This window comes from Nuphar pumila, chromosome 15 (genome assembly GCF_984573655.1).
Source record: "Nuphar pumila chromosome 15, dmNupPumi1.hap1.1, whole genome shotgun sequence".
NCBI lineage: Eukaryota > Viridiplantae > Streptophyta > Magnoliopsida > Nymphaeales > Nymphaeaceae > Nuphar > Nuphar pumila.
The window spans coordinates 2,914,345-2,933,808 of record NC_143263.1 but is presented as its reverse complement, the minus strand read 5'-3'; the positions used below and the strand labels follow the sequence as shown (position 1 = coordinate 2,933,808).

The following is a 19,464-nucleotide window of genomic DNA, read 5'->3' as shown; positions in this document are numbered from 1 at the left end:
CATGCCTATGAGATGCCTATGAGATTACATATGAGATTTTATATGATATTACATATTTTAACAGTGGGACCCTCACCAAATCCATGTTTTCTTGGCAAAAATATGACATGCTCTGAGATTCAAAGAACAACCCCAGATTCATGAATTTCTTGCCCAAAGAGGGATAGTCGGGCCAGAGATCCATGTCTCTCTCTCTCTCATCAAACACTGGGTTTCATATCCAGTTCTAAGTCCTTCACTGCGGACCTCGGTTCTGAAACAATCAAATGATGCCTGATTTCTTTTATGGAGCAGTCCCAGGTGATACTGCATGAAATGCATATCATATTATTACAAAATCATGCATTCATATGAACTTTTATAGCTTGTTTATGTTGTTTTAGGTGTGAAGGAGCTACAATTCAAATTTCGTCAGAATCAGAGTTAAAACGAAGAAATTAGAGCATTTCTGAGAAATCAGATCCATACCGATGTGATCTGGATCTAGATCCGATCCAAATCGTGCCAAATGGATATTCAATCTGGTCCATACGTCTTTCTGACCCAAATCCAATATCCATACTTGAATACTTTCACAAAAGCTCTATTTGAAAATGGCATAAGTAGTTTTTAGCAATTTTTAGAAGTTCTGGGTACTAATTTATAAATAGTGTAAAATAGGCCTTGATTTGGAATTTGTAAAAAGTTTTCTACATATGGGGAACGTTGAGACCTGTGTTCATTGTCTTCCCCTAGGGTTTCACACTACCCTCTCTCTCAAACCCTTTCTTCCTTTTTGCTTTCTGATTTCTTCTTCTTCCCCCTTGTTCTTCCTCGTCTGCGACTTTTGATCTTCTTCCTCTCCATTGTTTGTGTATTTCTTTTCGTTGTTTTGGTTTCGTTTTTGTTGCAGGTGCACACAGCTGGAGACTTTCAACTTGGATTTGGTGCGAACCACCATCTACCTTCACGATCGGCGGCCGAAAAATCTCTCTGCAACCGACCGGTCTCATTTTTCCCACCATCGATTTTCCTCTTCATCAACTCGGTCTCCAACATGCTGCAGCCAAAAACGAATTCCAGCAGCAAAAAAGATGTTCATGGCATGAAAACCAAGGTTTAAGTCCGCTCCACTCTATCCCCACATTCGTCGGGCAACCCTTGAGGTGCGCCTTCCTCACCCTCTCTACTTTTCGGTTTTTAAACCCTTATTTTGTATAAAGAACCCAATCTTGACTTATTTTCTTTTTCGTTTTTCTTTGAGTTTTTGGTATTAGGTGTTATTTTGTGTCTAGAATACGTTTACGATGTCAGATCGTTTTCTTTTTGGTGTTTTGGTCGAGTCTGGTTTCATTCGGATAAAAAACTTAACTGAAAAAGCCCGTCAGGAAAGTTCTGTTTTGTAAAATTTGTATGTATAGATTCGTAGCGTAGTTTATTTATATTTTTGATTTGATTAGATTAGATTTAGATCATATATGAGTTTCTTGATTTTTAGATTTAGGTTTTTCTAAAAATAAATTAGGCAAAAATTAGGGTGTTTCGATTTTTAGTGTTTTTCTTCATATTTTTTATATTTTCTTGAAACTGTTAGTTGTATAATAGTTTCTTTTTATGATTTTCGTGATTTTTAGATAGTTTAGGTGTAGATTTAGTGTAGAATTAATTTAGAATAGGTTCTTTATTTTCGGTATTTATTTGATTAAATTATTTAGATTAAAATGAATTAACCAATTTAGGGTTTTGGTAGTTTTCTTTTATTTTTTTTTAATTTTCGCAATTAGATCTGAATATTTTCTGTTTATTTTCAGTATTAGGCTAGTTTATTTATTGTTCAATTCATGTTCTTGATTTTTTTAATTGCTTAAATTAGTTTTGTTTAATTAATAGATTAAATTAGAAAAATTGATAGTTAATTAGATAGAATAAATAAAATAGTTTATTTCATCTAAATAGGATAGTTTATTTTTTGAGTTTATTAGTAGTTAAATTATCATTTTATTTCTTGAAATTTAATTTTAGTAATTAGTTTAGATAATAGTTGTTTTATTGTAAGTATCAGTTTTAATTAAATAGAGTAATTTAGCTAAATTAGATATTAATCATGATTTTTTTATTATAGTTTTTAATTCATGTTAAACCTTGTTTTCCAGTACTTAGGTTAGTGTTAGTTTTAGTTAATGAGATTAAATTAGATTAGTTCAAACAACAACAACAACAACAACCACGCCTTCATCCCAAAACAATTGGGGTCGGCGATATGAACCAAAAAAGAAAATCATTCTGGGTCTTCCACATGAATCCTTCTCCTCCAATCATTTCTATCCAATGCCATGTCCTCGGTGAGGTTCAAAGCATTCATATCCTTTCCTATCATCTCCATCCAAGTCTTCTTAGGCCTACCCGACCTCTTTTAACTAATATATTTTCCCATTTCTCCATCCTTCTAACTGGAGCATCATTCGGCCTTCGCCAAATATGTCCAAACCACCGTAAATGATTCTCTCTCATCTTATTTTCAATGGATGCAATGCCTACTTTCTTACATATCTCCTTGTTCCGAATCTTATCTTTTATTGTATTTCTACACATCCATCTAAGCATACGTATCTCAACTACACTCATTTTTTGAATATGATGTCTCTTGGCAACCCAACATTTCGTACCATACAGTAAAGCGGACCTAATTGTCGTCCTATAAAACTTTCCCTTCAACCGCAATGGCATTCTACGATCGCACAACAATCCAGTTGCACTTTTCCGTTTTATCCACCCAACCTTTATCCTATGATTTACATCTCCATCAATTTCTCCATACTTTTGAATGCTAGATCCCAAATATTTGAAACAATCATCCACCGGTATTTCTTGCTCACCAAGCTTCACTACACTCCCATCACTACTTCGTTGCTTACTAAACCAACATTTCATATATTCTGTCTTACTCTTACTCAACTTAAAACCTCTTGCTTCCAATGTCTGTCTTCATAATTCTAACTTAGCATTAACCCCAGCTCTAGACTCATCAATCAAAACGATATCATCAACAAACAACATATACCACGACACATTTTCTTGAATTGATCTCGTAAGCTCATCCATCACTATAGCAAATAGGAAAGGGCTTAATACAAATTCTTGATGTAACCCAACCGTTATAGGAAAATTGGTTGTCACCCCTCCACAGTGCGAACATTGGTTACTACTCCTTCATACATATCTTTAATTATACTAATGTACTTAGAAACACCTTTCTTCATCATTGTCCACCAGAGAACATCCCTAGGTACTCTATCGTATGCCTTCTCCAAATCAATAAAAACCATATGCAAATCTTTGTTCCTCTCTCTATATCTCTCAATAAGTTGTCTAAGAAGATGGATAGCTTCCATAGTTGATCTTCCAGGCATAAAACCAAATTGATTCTTCGATATCATGACAACCTTCCTCAACCTATACTCAATCACCCTCTCCCAAAGTTTCATACTATGACTCATGAGTTTTATACCACGACAGTTTGTGCAATCTTGTATATCAGCCTTATTCTTATATAGAGGCACCAAAGTACTCTTCCTCCACTCATTAGTCATCTTATTTGTCCGCCAAATCTTGTTAAAAAGATTTGTCAACCATTCTAAACCTTTCTCACCCAAGCATTTCCAAGCCTCGATAGGTATACCATCTGGGCCAACTGCCCTTCTTGATTTCATTTTCTTCAAAGCCTATGCAATTTCTTTCTTTTGAATCTTGCGCATGAAGTCACGATTCATCTCATGAAAAGGAATGGAGAAGTCTCCAAGATCCTGAGCATGACTTCCATTAAAAAGCTTATCAAAATAATGTTTCCATCTCTCCTTAATCTCCTCATCTTTGACTAAAACCCTTTGTGTTTCATCTTTGATATATCTAACCATACCCAGATCCCTCGATTTCCTATCTCTCATCTTTACAAGCCTATAAATATCCTTCTCGCCCTCTTTGGTATCCAACTTGTCATAAACCTCCTTATATACCTTATCCCTCGCGTTTCGAACTATTTTTTTTAGCTTCCTTCTTTGCTATCATATACTTCTCCAAATTCTCATTACCACAACTCTTACTTAGATTTCTATAACACTCTCTTTTAACCTTAATAGCTAATTTGACATTCTCGTTCCACCATGATGTATCTTTACCTAGCGGTGCACCACCTTTAGACTCATCCAATACCTCCTTAGCCACCTTTCTCATGCCACCCACTATCTTATTCCACATTGATTCTGAATCCTCCTTGAGACACCAATCAACTTCCTTAACTACTTGCTCTACAAACATTCCTTGTTTTGCTCCTTTCAGTGCCCACCACTTAATTCTAGGATCTATCCTGTCTATCCCTTTTGCGGCATTTTCTAATTCTAAGATCTAAAATTAAGACTCTATGTTGTGTAGCTACACTTTCTCCCAGTATAACCTTACAGTCGATGCAACAACCCTTATCTCTCTTTCTAAGTAGAAAAAAACCTATCTGACTCGTATTAACCCCACTTTTAAATGTTACTAGGTGAGACTCCCTCTTCCTAAACCATGTGTTTGCTAAGATCATATCATAGGACAAACCAAAATCTAAAATCCTTTCTCCACTTTCGTTTCTTTCTCCTATACCATAGCCTCCATGGATACTCTCAAATCCATCTCTACTAATGCCTACATGTCCATTAAGGTCACCGCCGATTAAAAGCTTTTCTCCATAAGATATCCCTTGTACTACTCCATCTAAATCTTCCCAAAATTGACGCTTAATGGAATCATCTAAACCTACTTGAGGTGCATAAACACTAATAATATTAATAATATCCGTACCTAATACTAATTTAATAAGTAAAATCCTATCACCCTTCCTACGGACCTCAACTACATTATCTATAAACTCACGACTAATAATAATCCCTACTCCATTCCTATTTCTATTTATTCCTGTATATCAAATCTTATTTCCTCAAGGTTCTATCACTTTTGCTTTCTCACCTACCCATTTGGTTTCTTGTAGACATAAAATATCAAATTTTCTCCTACACATAACATATACTAACTCTACCAACTTACCAGTTAAAGACCCTATGTTCCAAGTGGCTAACCTAATTTTATGGTCTTGAATTATCTTCTTTACCCCCACCTGCCCAACAAAGTGAGGGAACCCTTGCCTATTTGACACCACACCCGGGCGCCTGTGTGACGCGTCGCTTCTGGGAGACGACCTAGCAACCCTTGCCCATTTATCACTGCCTCCGGGCCTATAGAGTACAACGCGTCGCTCAGTAGGGAACACCCCAACAAAATTCTCATATTGGTTCATATTCATAGGGTGTGACTAAGTTTTTATGTTGGCTGTCACTGGCCTACCACAACCCTCCTCCTTTATCTGGGCTTGGGACCGACAGTGTATAACTAAACAGTTATACACAGGCGGAGTTATTAAATTAAATTAAATTAGATTAGATTAGTTCAATTAAATTTAATTAGACATTAGATTAGAATAAATTATTGTAGCCGAATCATCCTTTTTATCAATTATCATTTTTTTTCTTATCATAGTTTACGTTATTCTCATCATTGTAGTAGCTTTAATTTTTAATTCAGTCAGTTTAATTTAATAATTCACGTCCGTTCAATTCTCATTTAAAGTTTGTAGTTTTGTTAGTTTAGATTAAAAAAATAACAATAGCTGATTTATTGCTTTTCTTTTAATTCATTGTTAATTAATTATATTAGGTAATCTAAGTTAGTTCTTTTATTTTTCAGATTATTAAGTTAATGTCCGTACAACATGTTTCTTCATTAGTTATTAGTTTAGATACATTTGTTATTCATTAGTTAGTCTTGTTCTTTCTTTAGTTATTAAATAGTCTTGAATCCGATTATTGATAATTTTCTAGATCTAAGTTAGTTTTTATTTTGTTATTTCTTAGATTCCGTATAGTAGTTATTTGTTATTAGATTAGTTGTAGTTTGTTATTTACTTTTATCATTTAGCTGGTATGTTAGCTTTCTTCAATTCTTGAAATTCGGTTATTTGATTTCTTGATTTGCTTTAGTTATTAGTTAATGTTCTTAGTTATTTCTTGCTTTAGTTAAATTAGTTTTTAAACTGTCACAGGGACTCAACAAACTGGGTGTGCACCCGCGTTGATGCGACGCGGTGCGAGTGCGGCACCCGGTGCGGTCAACGAGACCCTGGGTGCGGTCAACGCACCCAAGGTCATTTGTGTTCAATTTTTGGACAAAAAAAATGCCCGATGAAAAGGGTTGAGGGGAGGAGGATTAGGGCAAACTTTTTTTGCCCTAATTTTCCTCCTGCCCGAGTTTCTCCTGCAGCAGACGACGACCCTGACCCTGACCCTGACCCTGACCCTGACCCTGACCCTGACCCGACCCCGACCCCGACCCCGACCCCGACCCCGACGTCGACGTCGACGTCGACGTCGACGTCGACGCCGACACCGATGCCGATGCCGATGCCGATGCCGATGCCGATGCCGATGTCTTCCGACCTCTCCTCCTCAGGTACTCGCTCTCTCTCTTCTCTCTCACTCGCACTCGCTCTTCGTTACTCTCACTGCCTCTCTTCTCTCTGTCTCTCTCACTTGCTCTCTATCTCACTCTCACTCACTCTCCATCTCTCATTGTCTCTTCTCTCTGTCTCTCTCACTCGACCTCTCTTTTTGGTAAAGTTTTTGGGTATTTATTAGAGGTGGTAAGCAAACTTCAATCTATATAAGCTATCAGATAGACTGATTTTGTGGGTTTTCTGCCTTAGTTTGATTCAGGGTACTCTTAGTGTTGCTGTTGGGTTGTTTTCAAGTATATTTGGTGCTTCGATAGTGCTTTTTTTCACAACATTGAGATTGGTATGATTGGCTGACTGTTTTTCTCAGCATTGAGTGGTGTTTTTGGCTGTCTAATTTTTGTTGAAGGTTTATTTAATATCGTACTTGTTGTGTTGCTGATAAAACTGTTAGTGTTCTCTCCATATTTGGTGTACTTCCTTTGTGGGTATAGTTGTTTTGTGCAACTTCCTTGTTATTGTAGTTTGGGGGTTGCGGTAGTATGGAGAAGGGAGACCCAATTCAACTCACTCCAGTGAAGTTAGATGGGACCAACTATGGATTTTTGTCTGATTTTGTGACTGGAGTTATTGTGATAAAATATGTGACTGGAGTTATTGTGATCTACTTGTCGTTTTTGTGAGGAGTGGCTTTGCTGGATTAATATTCTTTCTATTTTGTGGACTTAGATTTTTTTTCTCAATGAATGAACTGGAGAGGATTCTTTTTTTCTTAATGAATGAACTGGAGACAATTTTTTTTTCTTAATGAACGGAGACTTAGAATTTTTTGTTCATAATGAATTAACTGGACACCAAGAATTTAGAGGTGTGATTTTTCTGATTTTGTACCTTTTTGTAGATTTTGTTTCTGTTATTGAATGCACATAAAAGAAATCAAAAAATAAAAAGAAAAAAGAAATTACAAAAGTAAAAATAAAAAGAAAATTACAGCATATTCTAAAAGTGAATATGCGCAAAACAGGAAATGACAGAAATGCCCTTTCGGGTAAAAATATATAAATATATATATTTATATATATAGAGATATATGTACATATAATATATTATATGTAAATATATCTCTATGTATATAAATATATATATTTATATTTACAATGATTTTAGGAGCTACATTTTAACACCCCCCCTCAAACTTACGGTGTGATAACCGCAAGTTTGTCAAGAAGGAAATGAAATCTGGGCGAACATAGAGCTTTTGTGAAGAAGTCGGCAAGTTGATACTCAGATGTCACATATGGCAGATCAATGACCTTCTTCAAGTATTCCTCTCGGACATAATGACAATCCATCTCTATATGCTTTGTTCGCTCGTGAAATGTGTGGTTCTTGGCAATGTAGATGACACTTTTATTGTCACAGCATAGCTTTGTTGGTTCTTTGACAACTACTCCCATATCTTCCAAAAGACGTCGAATCCATACTATTTCCATGGTGGTAGATGCCATGGCTCTGTATTCGGCTTCAGTGAATGATAATGAGACCTTCTGTTGCTTTTTACATCGCCACGAGATCAAGGATTCTCCTAAAAAAATACAAAAACCAGTGGTGGAGTGACGGTTACTAGGGTCACCTCCCCAATCTGAGTCAGTATAAGCAAGCAATTTTAATTCAGAAGAAGATGATAGGAATACTCCCTTATTCACCGTTCCCTTCAAGTATCTGATGATGCGAAGTACAACACCCATATGGACGGTTGTAGGAGCATGTTGAAACTGACTGGCGATGTGTATAGCATGTGACAAATCGGGTCGAGTAATGCTAAGATACATTAAAGAACCTACCAACTGTCTGTAGGGAGTAAGATCAGTTAGAGGAACACCGTCGTCAATCTTCATTTTGGCTCCCACAACTTCAGGAGTTTCACATACTTTGTCATCAGAAATCCCTGATCTGTCAATAATCTCACAAGCAAGTTTAGACTGAGATAGAAAATAACCACGTTGCGAATAGGCAACATCAATTCCAAGAAAATATGTCAGAAAACCTAAGTCTGACATCTCAAATTTTGAAGTCAAGACGGACTTAATACCCTTGACTCCTTGAATATCATCACCTGTAATTAACATGTCATCAACATATAATAACAATATTACAATCCCTGCTTTAGATTTTCTAGTAAATAGAGCAGTATCAGTATAACATGATGAGAAACCATTTTCCAGCATTACACTGGTAAACCTGTCATACCAGGCTTTGGGGGCCTGCTTCAAACCATAAAGAGCCTTTCGAAGACGAAGTACTTTATCTTTAGGAATCTTCATGCCAGGTGGAGCTTCCATATACACCTCTTCGTTAAGGTCGCCATTTAGAAAAACATTTTTCACATCCATTTGAAAAATATTCCAATTTTTAATAGATGCAATAGTAATGAGATATCTAACTGTAACCATTCGGGCTACAGGAGCAAAAGTTTCTTCATAATCAATTCCATACTCTTGCCCATACCCTTTAGCAACTAAGCGAGCTTTATACATTTCTAGAGATCCGTCGCTCTTAGTTTTAACTTTAAACATCCATCGACAACCTATAGTTTTCTTTCCTATGGGTAGAGTTTGGAAATCCCAAGTTTCAGCCCTTTTCAGAGCACTAAGTTCTTTTTGCATGGCTTCTTGCCATTCTATACATTTTTTAGCTTCTTCAAAATTTCTTGGCTCAAAATAAGAGTGAATGGCACTAAGACAAGCCCTATACCGAGGTGAAAAAGAATCAAAAGAGACAAAACGAGTTGGCGGTCTCCTATTCCTCTCAGATTTGCGGCGATCGAGAGTAGGAGCAAGCTCACTATATTGGTCTATGGCACTTCTAAAGGTGTCTTGGTTTCTACGGGAGTAGATTATCGGTTCACTTGAAATTCTGTTTTCTTGATCATTGAGAGGGTTATGTTCTTCAACATCACCATCATTTTCCTCATCGTGATCATCATCACTAGATATATCATCATTACTAGCCAATAAATAAAAAAGGAAAGAGTAATCAAAATTTTCTTGTTGAGAAACATTTTTCTCAAATCCACTCTCATTTTCTAAAAACGTTACATTTCTAGAAACATATAACTTGTCATCTCGAAGATCATAGCAACGAAACCCTTTTTGAGTTTCGGAATAACCAAGAAAGGCGCAGGGGATAGCTTTGGGAGAGAGCTTGTCATTTTTATCCGTAAGTATAAAACATTTACACCCAAAAACACGTAACCTATTATAATCAGGTTCAAGCTTATATAAGATCTCAAAAGAGGATATTTTTCCTAATATCCTAGATGGTAAGCGATTTATCAGATAAACAGAAGCGAGAGCTGCTTCAGCCCAAAAATTTTTAGGAATGTTTTGAGAAATAAGCAGGGTCCTAGTGGTCTCAATGATGTGCCTATGTTTTCTTTCGGCCAACCCATTCTGTTGAGGGGTTTTAGGACAAGACCTTTGGTGAATAATACCGTGATCCTCAAGATATGTTTTAAATTGGTTGGAGAGATATTCTCCTCCAGAATCACTTCTAAAAATCTTTATATTACTGTTGAATTGATTCTTGATCATTGAGTGAAAGGTTTTAAAACATGTAAAAACTTCATGTTTGTACTTAAGGAAATAGATCCATGAATACCTGGAGAAATCATCCACAAAAATAACATAGTAAGAAAAGCCTCCTTTTGAAACAACAGGTGCGGGTCCCCAAACATCGGAATGGACAATTTCGAAGGTTTTAGATGAGAACATAGTTCTTTGCTCAAACGGTAAACTTTGCATTTTTTCGAGAATACAATCATTACAAGAAAGTGAACTTTTACATAGATCTTTTGCAAAATGTAAATAAGATAACTTGGTAACATTAGGATGACCAAGTCTTTTGTGCCATATGTTTATATCTTTGTTCTGGGCAACATTACAAAATGATTTTGGAACTTGAAGAAATTCCATATAGTATAAGTCTCCTTTTCTAAAGCCTTCCCCAATCAATTTCCCGGACCGGCGATCCTGTATTAAGCATTTGTCACATGAAAATTTAATATCGCATCCAAGGTCCGAGAGTTGAGAAACAGAGAGAAGATTTAAATTAAGTTTAGGTATAAATCTAATTTTTGGAATGAAAAAACCTTGAGTTTCAAAATTACCTATTACTTTAATTTCAAGAGAGGTTCCATCCGCAGTGGAAACAAAGGATGGAGAAACGTTTTTTGAAAAATCGGAAAGTGAAAACATGTTTGGGGACATATGAAAAGATGCACCTGAGTCCAAAAGCCAAGAGACTTTACCTGGAATGGAAGAGGTAGACACGGCGGCACCGGATGTAGCTCCCTTGAGAAGAGGTTGAAGGGCTTCCACTATTTGATTTAATGAGAGTGACCCACTTGATGATGCCTCTTCCTTTTGTGGAACACCCGTGGTGGCCATAGCGAGAAGCCTCTTCCATTTAGGACAAACGGGCTTGATATGCCCCGGTTCCTTACAAAGGTGACAAATAGTCTTGCTATAGTCCCTCTTTCCTCTTTGTCCACCATCTCCTCCTTGATTTTGGAATTTGAAATGAGGAGGACGATAGGTCTTTACATTATTTCCGGGTCTTGATACGGCATTGACTTCATTGTTTTCTTCATGATTACAAGGAACCATAAGAACACTTGATCCTTGTTTACACAAACTCATACGAGTCTCCTCACCACTTAGTTTGGTGAGAACATCTTCAAGAGAGGGAGGAGTAAATGATGAGAGGAGTGATGACCTTATTTGCTCAAATTCCGGTCTCAACCCATTCAAAAAGTTGAAGAAACGATCTTCTTCAAGTTGCTTGTGGCGGAGTTCAATTGCCTCTCCACTCCATTTTGGTTCAAGCATAGAAAGCTCATCCCAAATAGAGGAAAGATTGGCAAAATATTCCCTAATAGACATTTCACCTTGAGTAAGGGAGAGGGCCTTCTTTTGAAGGTAATACTTATGGGAAAGATCTCTTGATGTATACATTTTCTCGAGATAATGCCAAGCTTCTGATGCTTTTTTGAATTTGATAATGTTGGCATTAATCTTTGTTTCGACGGATGCGAAGAACCAAGAAAGAATCTTGAAGTTCTTCATTTCCCATTCGTCGTGCTTCTTGGAGTATTCTTCAAGAGCTTTGGTCCTTTCCTCTCCCTCAAGAATCTTGATTTCATCACCGTCCATTATGGTTATCTTGGGTTCCGGTTCCAGAATTGTTCCTTGCACATAACCCCACAATCCTTTTCCTTTTATGTGGGCCTCCATATTCCCGGCCCAAATATGATAGTTGGACCCATTCAACTTGAAGCCAAGGGCAAAGTGAGACTCTTTCTCACCCATTAATGCGTAAAGAGAAAGAAAAAAGAGCGTACCAATACAATGTTTCAACTTCTCGTTTGCACAAGATCCTTCTAAAATATTGGAGAAGCAAAATCCACCACTTCAATCTCTAAAGATCCGAAGGCACGGTTTTCGAGGCACTCAAACAAGGGAGGATCCCAAGATCTTCAATCACCAACCGAGCTCTGATACCATGTAAAATTGTCTACGAAGAGACAATACGCATACAAACACAAATACTTTATAAAAGAAGTGCACGAAGGCACTCTCACAACACTTGAACAAAATACGCAAAAAGCGTATAAATAATAAACATACAATAATGCATGTATTTCATAAATAAAAGCAAGTGCTTGAGTCTCTCAAGCTTGGGAAATACAAGGGGGGAACACCCCTATTTATACAAATGTTAGAAGGTGCAAAGGGGGGGCTCCCAAAGGAGTCGTTGGGAGCCCCCAACGGCCAGATTGTGACCATTGGGGGCCCCCAACGACTTTATTGGGGGACCCCCAATGCACATAAAAGAAATCAAAAAAGAAAAAGAAAAAAGAAATTACAAAAGTAAAAATAAAAAGAAAATTACAGCATATTCTAAAAGTGAATATGCGCAAAACAGGAAATGACAGAAATGCCCTTTCGGGTAAAAATATATAAATATATATATATATTTATATATATAGAGATATATGTACATATAATATATTATATGTAAATATATCTCTATGTATATAAATATATATATTTATATTTACAATGATTTTAGGAGCTACATTTTAACACTTTCGTGGTTGTTCTTGATTGTGTGCATACTGCACAATTGATTGATTTTAATACAAGTTATAACTTTTTTTTTGTGTTTTCAGGACAATGACGGATAAAGGGAAAGAACTTGTGTCATCGTTATCCCTACATATGAGTTCTGCTACTAGTGTTGCTGATAGTTGTAGTGGGAGTGATGATGCGGGACCATTATGGGTACATGCAGATAAGCTTGCAAAAGCTGGAGGAGGTGGTGAAAACAAGAGATTTCGATGCAAGCTATGTGAAAGAGATTTTGTTGGGTCTTACACATGAATTAAGGCTCATTTGTTGAAGATACCTGAACATGGCATTTTAGGATGTAGAAAAGTTGATGAGGCAATGCGAAGACAATACAAGAAGAATATGAGAAGAGAAAGACAATAAGTGATTCTTGTGCAATTAATATGTCATTTGGAAGCTTCCAAGAAGATGCTAAAAAAAAGTGAATGTAGGAGGTAGAGAAATATGAACGATATCAACACCATTCAATATATATGGAAGGGAGGAGATGGATAAAAAAGTAAGGAGGTATTTTTATTCTAGTTTACTCCCATTTAATGCAGTTAGAAATCCTTATTGGAAGGATTTAGTCACTTCTTTGGCAAATTATAATTTGAGTGGCTATGTAGCTCTAAGCTTAAAAAAACTATGAACCACACTTCTTGCAGAAGAGAGGGCAAATGTGCAGAGGTTGCTAGAGATTAAAAAATATTCATGGGAGCAAAATGAAGTTTCTATTGTTTCTGATGGGTGGACAAATATTCAAAGACGTCAATTAATCAATTTCATTACTTCTTCGCTTAGTGACCCAGTATTATTAAAGGCAGTTGATGCATCTAGGGAATATAAAAATGCGGGTATTTGAAGGGGTTGTTTATAGAAGTCATAAAAGAAGTGGATGATCATAAAGTAGTACAAATTATTCCAGACAACGCTCAAGTTTGTAAAAGTGCAACATTGAGTTTGGAGAGTAAGTACCCTCATATTTTTTGAACTCCCTGTGTAGCACACAACTTGAATCTGGCTATCAAGAGCATCTGCAACCCCCCAAAAGAAGAAAATTCACCCACATATGCTTTATGATCTTAGATTGAAGATTTAGAAAGAAATGTCAAAAGCATTAAGAATTTTATTGTTAAACACCATCATGCTAATGCTATATTTAATAGGCATTCTGACCTGAAATTGTTGAAGGTCATTGAAACACGTTTTACGTCCATCATTGTGATGGTGAAGATGATTAAGGAAGTGAATAATGCTTTGGTTAGCATGGTAACTGATGAAAATTGGACATTCTATCGTGCTGATGATGATGCCAAGGCTCAAGAAATTAAGAAATTCATTGTTGATGATGAGTTTTGGGACAGAGTCGTATACTTCCTTCAATTTACGCAACTTATTTGAGAAATGTTGAGATAAGTTGATAAGGATGAACCCATGCTCCACAAAGTTTATGAAATATGGGATAATATGATTGAAAAAATACAAGTTGTAGTTTTTAATCATGAAGGAAAAAAATCCTACATTTGATGATTCAAATTTTTTTAACCATATTCATTAAATTTTAGTCAGAAGATGGGATAAGGGCAACACTCCTTTGCATTGCATGACACTATCTTTTAATCCAAAATATTATGCAAAAAAGTGGTAGAAATGTGGTATTAGGCGTGTCCCTCCAAATTTAAACCCAGAGCTATCAAGACATAGAAATATGTGTATGACAAGACTTTATCCAGAAGCACATATTCTAAATCAAGTCACACAAGAGTTCGAAAAATTTGCATCTTCGAGATTATATGGACATACATTACTCGCGAGAGAGGAGGATAATATAGATCCTATCACATGATGGTCAACATTTAGATAAGAAACACCTCTTCTCCAACATCTTGCATTGAGATTGCTATCCCAGCCTGCTAGTTCATCTTGTTGTGAAAGAAATTGAAACACATATTCTCAAATTCACAACATGAAGAGAAACAAACTCACCAGCAAGCGTGTAAAGGATTTAGTATATGTTCATTCAAATCTTCGACTACTTTCGCGAACCAATGATGAATACATGTACTAATTTACTCTCTTAGTTATTTGACTATTTCTTAGTTTTTCATTTAAATATACTTGTATTGTATTTAACATTTTCAAATTGGGTTTGTAATGCAGACAAGAAACATCCAAATTTTGGGATGTAAACCCAGAAGAGTGTGACTTAGAGGGAGAGCATGATTTCAACATTGCAAACATGGATTTATCTGAGCGCAATATTCCTTCTTATGATACATTTGATGATGAAGCAAAAAATTATTAAAATCTATTACTTAATCATCATATACATTGTAGGATATACTTTTGATATGTAATTTAGTTTTTTTTGCTTTACTTATTTGATTATTTCTATAATATATTTAGGTTGATTTAATTGTGGTGTTAGTTTTTATGATGTATAGTAAAATTATAGATTGTTAATTTGATTTATTGCATGCATGATGAATGATATTATGATAATTGTTTTTTATTTCATTAGTGTTACTGTTGTTAACTGTTAAAACTTCAAAATTATATATATAATTTTTTATATTTTTGCCCTTCCGCACCCCCACACCCAAGGTTTTTTAAAGTGCCGCATCCCTGCACCCGCACCCGCACCCATGTGACAGTTTTTAAATTGTTAGTTAGATTTTTCTTTCATTGGATTCATGTTTTTAATAGTTAATCTAGTCAATTTAGTTAATTCCATTGTCCCTCTTTAACATAGAACCCTCTTTATTTCGTAATTTTGATAGTTTTCTAAAATTTTGTAACCCTTAACATAGTTTCCTTTTAATTTATTGTCCCTCTTAATTATACTATCAGTCTATCATCCATTGTTTAGTTTGAATATATTTGGGTAGTAGTTTCCTTGGCTTTTTATTTTTTTATTATACGCCCCTACTGTGATAGCAAAGGAGGAGGTGGGCTGAGGTGGATGTAAAAGAATATGGTTATCAAGCCCCCTGGATTTTGCTAGAGGGTCCGAGCATAATTAGAATTTTTATTATTTCTGTCCTTTCTATTGTTTTTCAGTTAGCTTGTTATTAAGACTAATGTAACTTTCTCTTCCCAGTTATTAATAAAGTTAAGTTTAGTGAATTATTTTGCCTAAGTTCCGTTCTCTGAGGAGACGATCCGACTTGCTACTCTGCAACGAGTGCAAAAACTGGTTTTAAATTATTATTTGGTGCGTAGTTCTTGATTTAAAAATATTGTTTTCAAAATCGTCACCAGGATATTGAGTCTATTGACACTTCTTTATATGATCATTTCAGGTTGGTGAAGATGTCACTGTCATTGATGCCACTGGAAAATATGTTATGCCAGGTGAGTAAGAAACATCCTTTTGCTTGCTAAAAGAGGATTATATGCTTTGAATTCTAAAGCAAAAGCCATTCCTTTTGCAGTTTTTTTAGTAAATTTTTGTGTAAACATTGACCTTATTTTTTTCTTTTTCATCTCCACTATTTTCCCCTTTTGCCCCTCTATTGATGATAGGAGGAATTGATCCACACACACACTTGGAAATGGAATTCATGGGTACAGAGACAATTGATGACTTTTTCAGTGGACAAGCTGCTGCATTAGCTGGGGGAACAACAATGCACATTGATTTTATAATACCTGCAAATGGGAGTCTAACAGCAGGCTTTGAATCCTATTCAAATAAAGCAGAGAAAGCTTGCATGGATTATGGCTTTCATATGGCTATCACAAAATGGGATGATGATGTTTCAAGAGATATGGAAATCATGGTCAGGGAAAAAGGTTTGCATGTTTCTTCTTGCTTTAATATCACTGTCGGTCTGATGAGTAGAGCCTTTATGGTTATCAGAGTAACTTTATTTTAGACCTGTTTTTGCAATGAATTTGCTTTAATGCTATCCTAAGCAGTACTGTTTTAACTACTAGGTATCAATTCTTTCAAATTTTTCATGGCCTACAAGGGGTCCCTTATGGTCAAGGATGAGCTTTTGTTGCAAAGCTTTAAAAAATGCAAGGCCCTTGGCGCATTGGCTCAGGTTCATGCTGAAAATGGAGATGCTGTTGAGGAAGGACAAAAAAGGATGATTGATCTTGGTATAACTGGTCCAGAGGGACATGCACTTTCAAGGCCTCCTTTGGTATTCATCTAAACTAATGCCCTGATAGGTCTTTGCTCAGTGAAGCACTGCAAATTCATGGTTGTGCTGCTTGTTGCTGATTGCAAATCCTGCCACTATATCAGTGTATTTTTTGGTAATAAAAAACAAAGTTTTGGATATGTGTAGATATTAAACTAGTTAATATTATGAACAATCCAAAAAGTATAAATAATTATAGAATAGTGTAACATGACTAGAGTGCCGCATGGAACAATCACATAGAAAAACTGAGAAAGATGTATCTGAAACATTGTATTCTGTTTCTTAGTATTGCATCCTTACAACTGAAACATAATTTTAAATGCAAATATGCATGTGATCTTGGGGATGTAGATGCAAGCTGCTGCTTATATGTGTGTGTTTCAGGTACTACATTTTTCTCAGTTTTTCTATGTGATTTGTCAATGGTACTTTGCCCATGTTTCACAATTCTATATTATCTATACTTTTTGGATTGTTCAATATTAACTAGATTTTTAATATTAGCCATAAAACCTTCATTTTTTATGACAAAAAAATTCTGTGATATATATTACAAAAGTTTATCTAGTAGTAATGATAGTGCCATGCTTGTAATGAGATATGCGGAAAAACAAAGAGTGCTATAAGCACTTACAATGTCCACCAATGGACAAACAAAAGAGATGATACCCAAATCGACAAAGGGACAACACAACATAAAAATATAAATGTCTCTTATTGAAAAGAGAGAGAGCTCTCAAGAGTGAAGAATACAAGAGGGGGGCACCCCTATATATACAAAAAGAAAGGGAGTGAGGGGTGGCCTTATGGCCTAAAAAGAAGTGTCACAAAAGGGGCTCCCCATGAAGTCGTTGGGAGCCCCATCTTCTCAATGGTGGGGCCCCTTATGTGGATAAAAAACTAAAATAAAAAAGAAAAAAAGAAAGTGCAAAATAAATACAAAAAAGGGGAAAATAACAAGTACCCCTATCGGGTACTTGTGAAATGACTAAAATACCCCTATTGGGTATATTAAACTATATATATATATAAATATATATAGATTACATGTAATTTAACACCGTCCCTCAAGCTTTACGGGATATAATCGAAAGCTTGTTAAGGAGAAACATAAAACGAGGAGCAACAAGGGCTTTAGTGAAGAAGTCCACCAACTGATACTCGGATGTGACGTAAGGTAGTGTTATGGTTCCTCTTAGGTATTCATCATGCACGTAATGGCAGTCTATCTCGATGTGCTTAGTACGCTCATGGAAGGTATGATTGCTTGCGATATAGATTGCGCTTTTGTTGTGACAACACATCTTCGAAGGAGTGGAGTGAAAAAGGTGGACCCGATCCATGGATTGTGTACAGCCATGGACACATATCCATAGTCATGTATTATAACCCACTTAAACTATCGGGTCTCGATACACCAGACCTGGATCCACATCATTGTGTTGTAACATTATAAAACATCCTTTAGGTCACGATTTTAAGTAATGAGAAAAACAGAAAGCGTAACAGCTGAAAGAAAACTTGCGTTTCTTCTTCGTCTCCCTCTCTCTTCCTCTCTCTCCTTTCTCTACAGGTGAAAAACTTACATGGTATCAGAGCATAGATCCGACTGAGGCTGAGAAGGATTCCGGCAAGAGCGAGATCGGAAAATCGAGGTTCTTCCTTTTCCCTTTCTTTTCTCCTTTGTTCTTCCCCATTTCCTCCCCTCTTTCTGAAATCTATTGTGTACCCACACCTCACGCTTTTTTTTCTTGTGTTCTTCCCCATTTCCTCCCCTCTTTCTGAAATTTACTGTGTACCCACACCTCACTTGGGTTTCTTCCCTTGGTGAAACCGTGATCCACGTGACCTCTATTCACGTGGGTTTCATTTTTTTTTTGTGAATCTGTGATTCACGTTTACGTAAACACAGACACCCACAGTATCTCCTTAATTTCTTTTCTTGATCAGCCCTACCTAATCCCCTCTAAGTCTGTCTTTGCATTATCGATTTTTTTTACTGCTATACTGTGAAACTTATCCTTTGATTATCGATTTCTATTCTTATAAAAAAAAAGGAGTTCCTTTAACGTGTGAAGGCATCCTTCATCTCATCAATCTCAGTTTTTGGACTGCACAGAAAAGGTTCAGAAACCGAGTTCCCTGCATCCGACAGCCTGCGATTCCAAAAAAAAAAAAAGGCTGAACTTTTTGTGAACACTCTGGTCGACATTCTCGTTGTTTCTTTTCAAATGGACCCTTATCACTCTCAATCAAATCTTTCTTCAAGCTTCCTCAACCAACTCGTCTCTGAAAAGTTGAATACCTCCAATTTCTTGATTTGTAAGAGACAAATCATTCCTTTTATAAGGAGTCAAGGTCTCTTAGGTCACCTGGACGGAACCACTCTTGTTCCACCAGAATTTGTCCCGAGAGAAGAGAAAGATGATCAAGGGGTGAGTTCGATCGTGTACGTCAAAAATGTAGAATTTCTCAATTGGGAAAGGAAAGATCAATTAGTTGTTGCATACATCACCTCAACCCTGTCTCAAGAAGTTCTAGTTGCCATTCCCGACAATTGTACAGCGCTACAACTCTGGGAGCGACTGGTTCAGACATATTCGCAGGTTTCTCAAGC

General features: G+C 36.2%; 1 protein-coding gene across 1 annotated transcript in view; it reads left to right on the top strand.

Annotated features, from left to right (window-relative positions):
- LOC149814140 (dihydropyrimidinase-like) overlaps nucleotides 1–19,464 on the top strand; it is a 37,338-nt gene that overhangs the window by 2,673 nt on the left and 15,201 nt on the right. Inside the window, exons 3-5 of the mRNA XM_089989068.1 lie at nucleotides 15,996–16,047; nucleotides 16,219–16,488; nucleotides 16,633–16,844. Coding sequence (XP_089845194.1) covers nucleotides 15,996–16,047; nucleotides 16,219–16,488; nucleotides 16,633–16,844 — 534 coding nt within the window. The remainder of the gene's footprint in view (nucleotides 1–15,995; nucleotides 16,048–16,218; nucleotides 16,489–16,632; nucleotides 16,845–19,464) is intronic.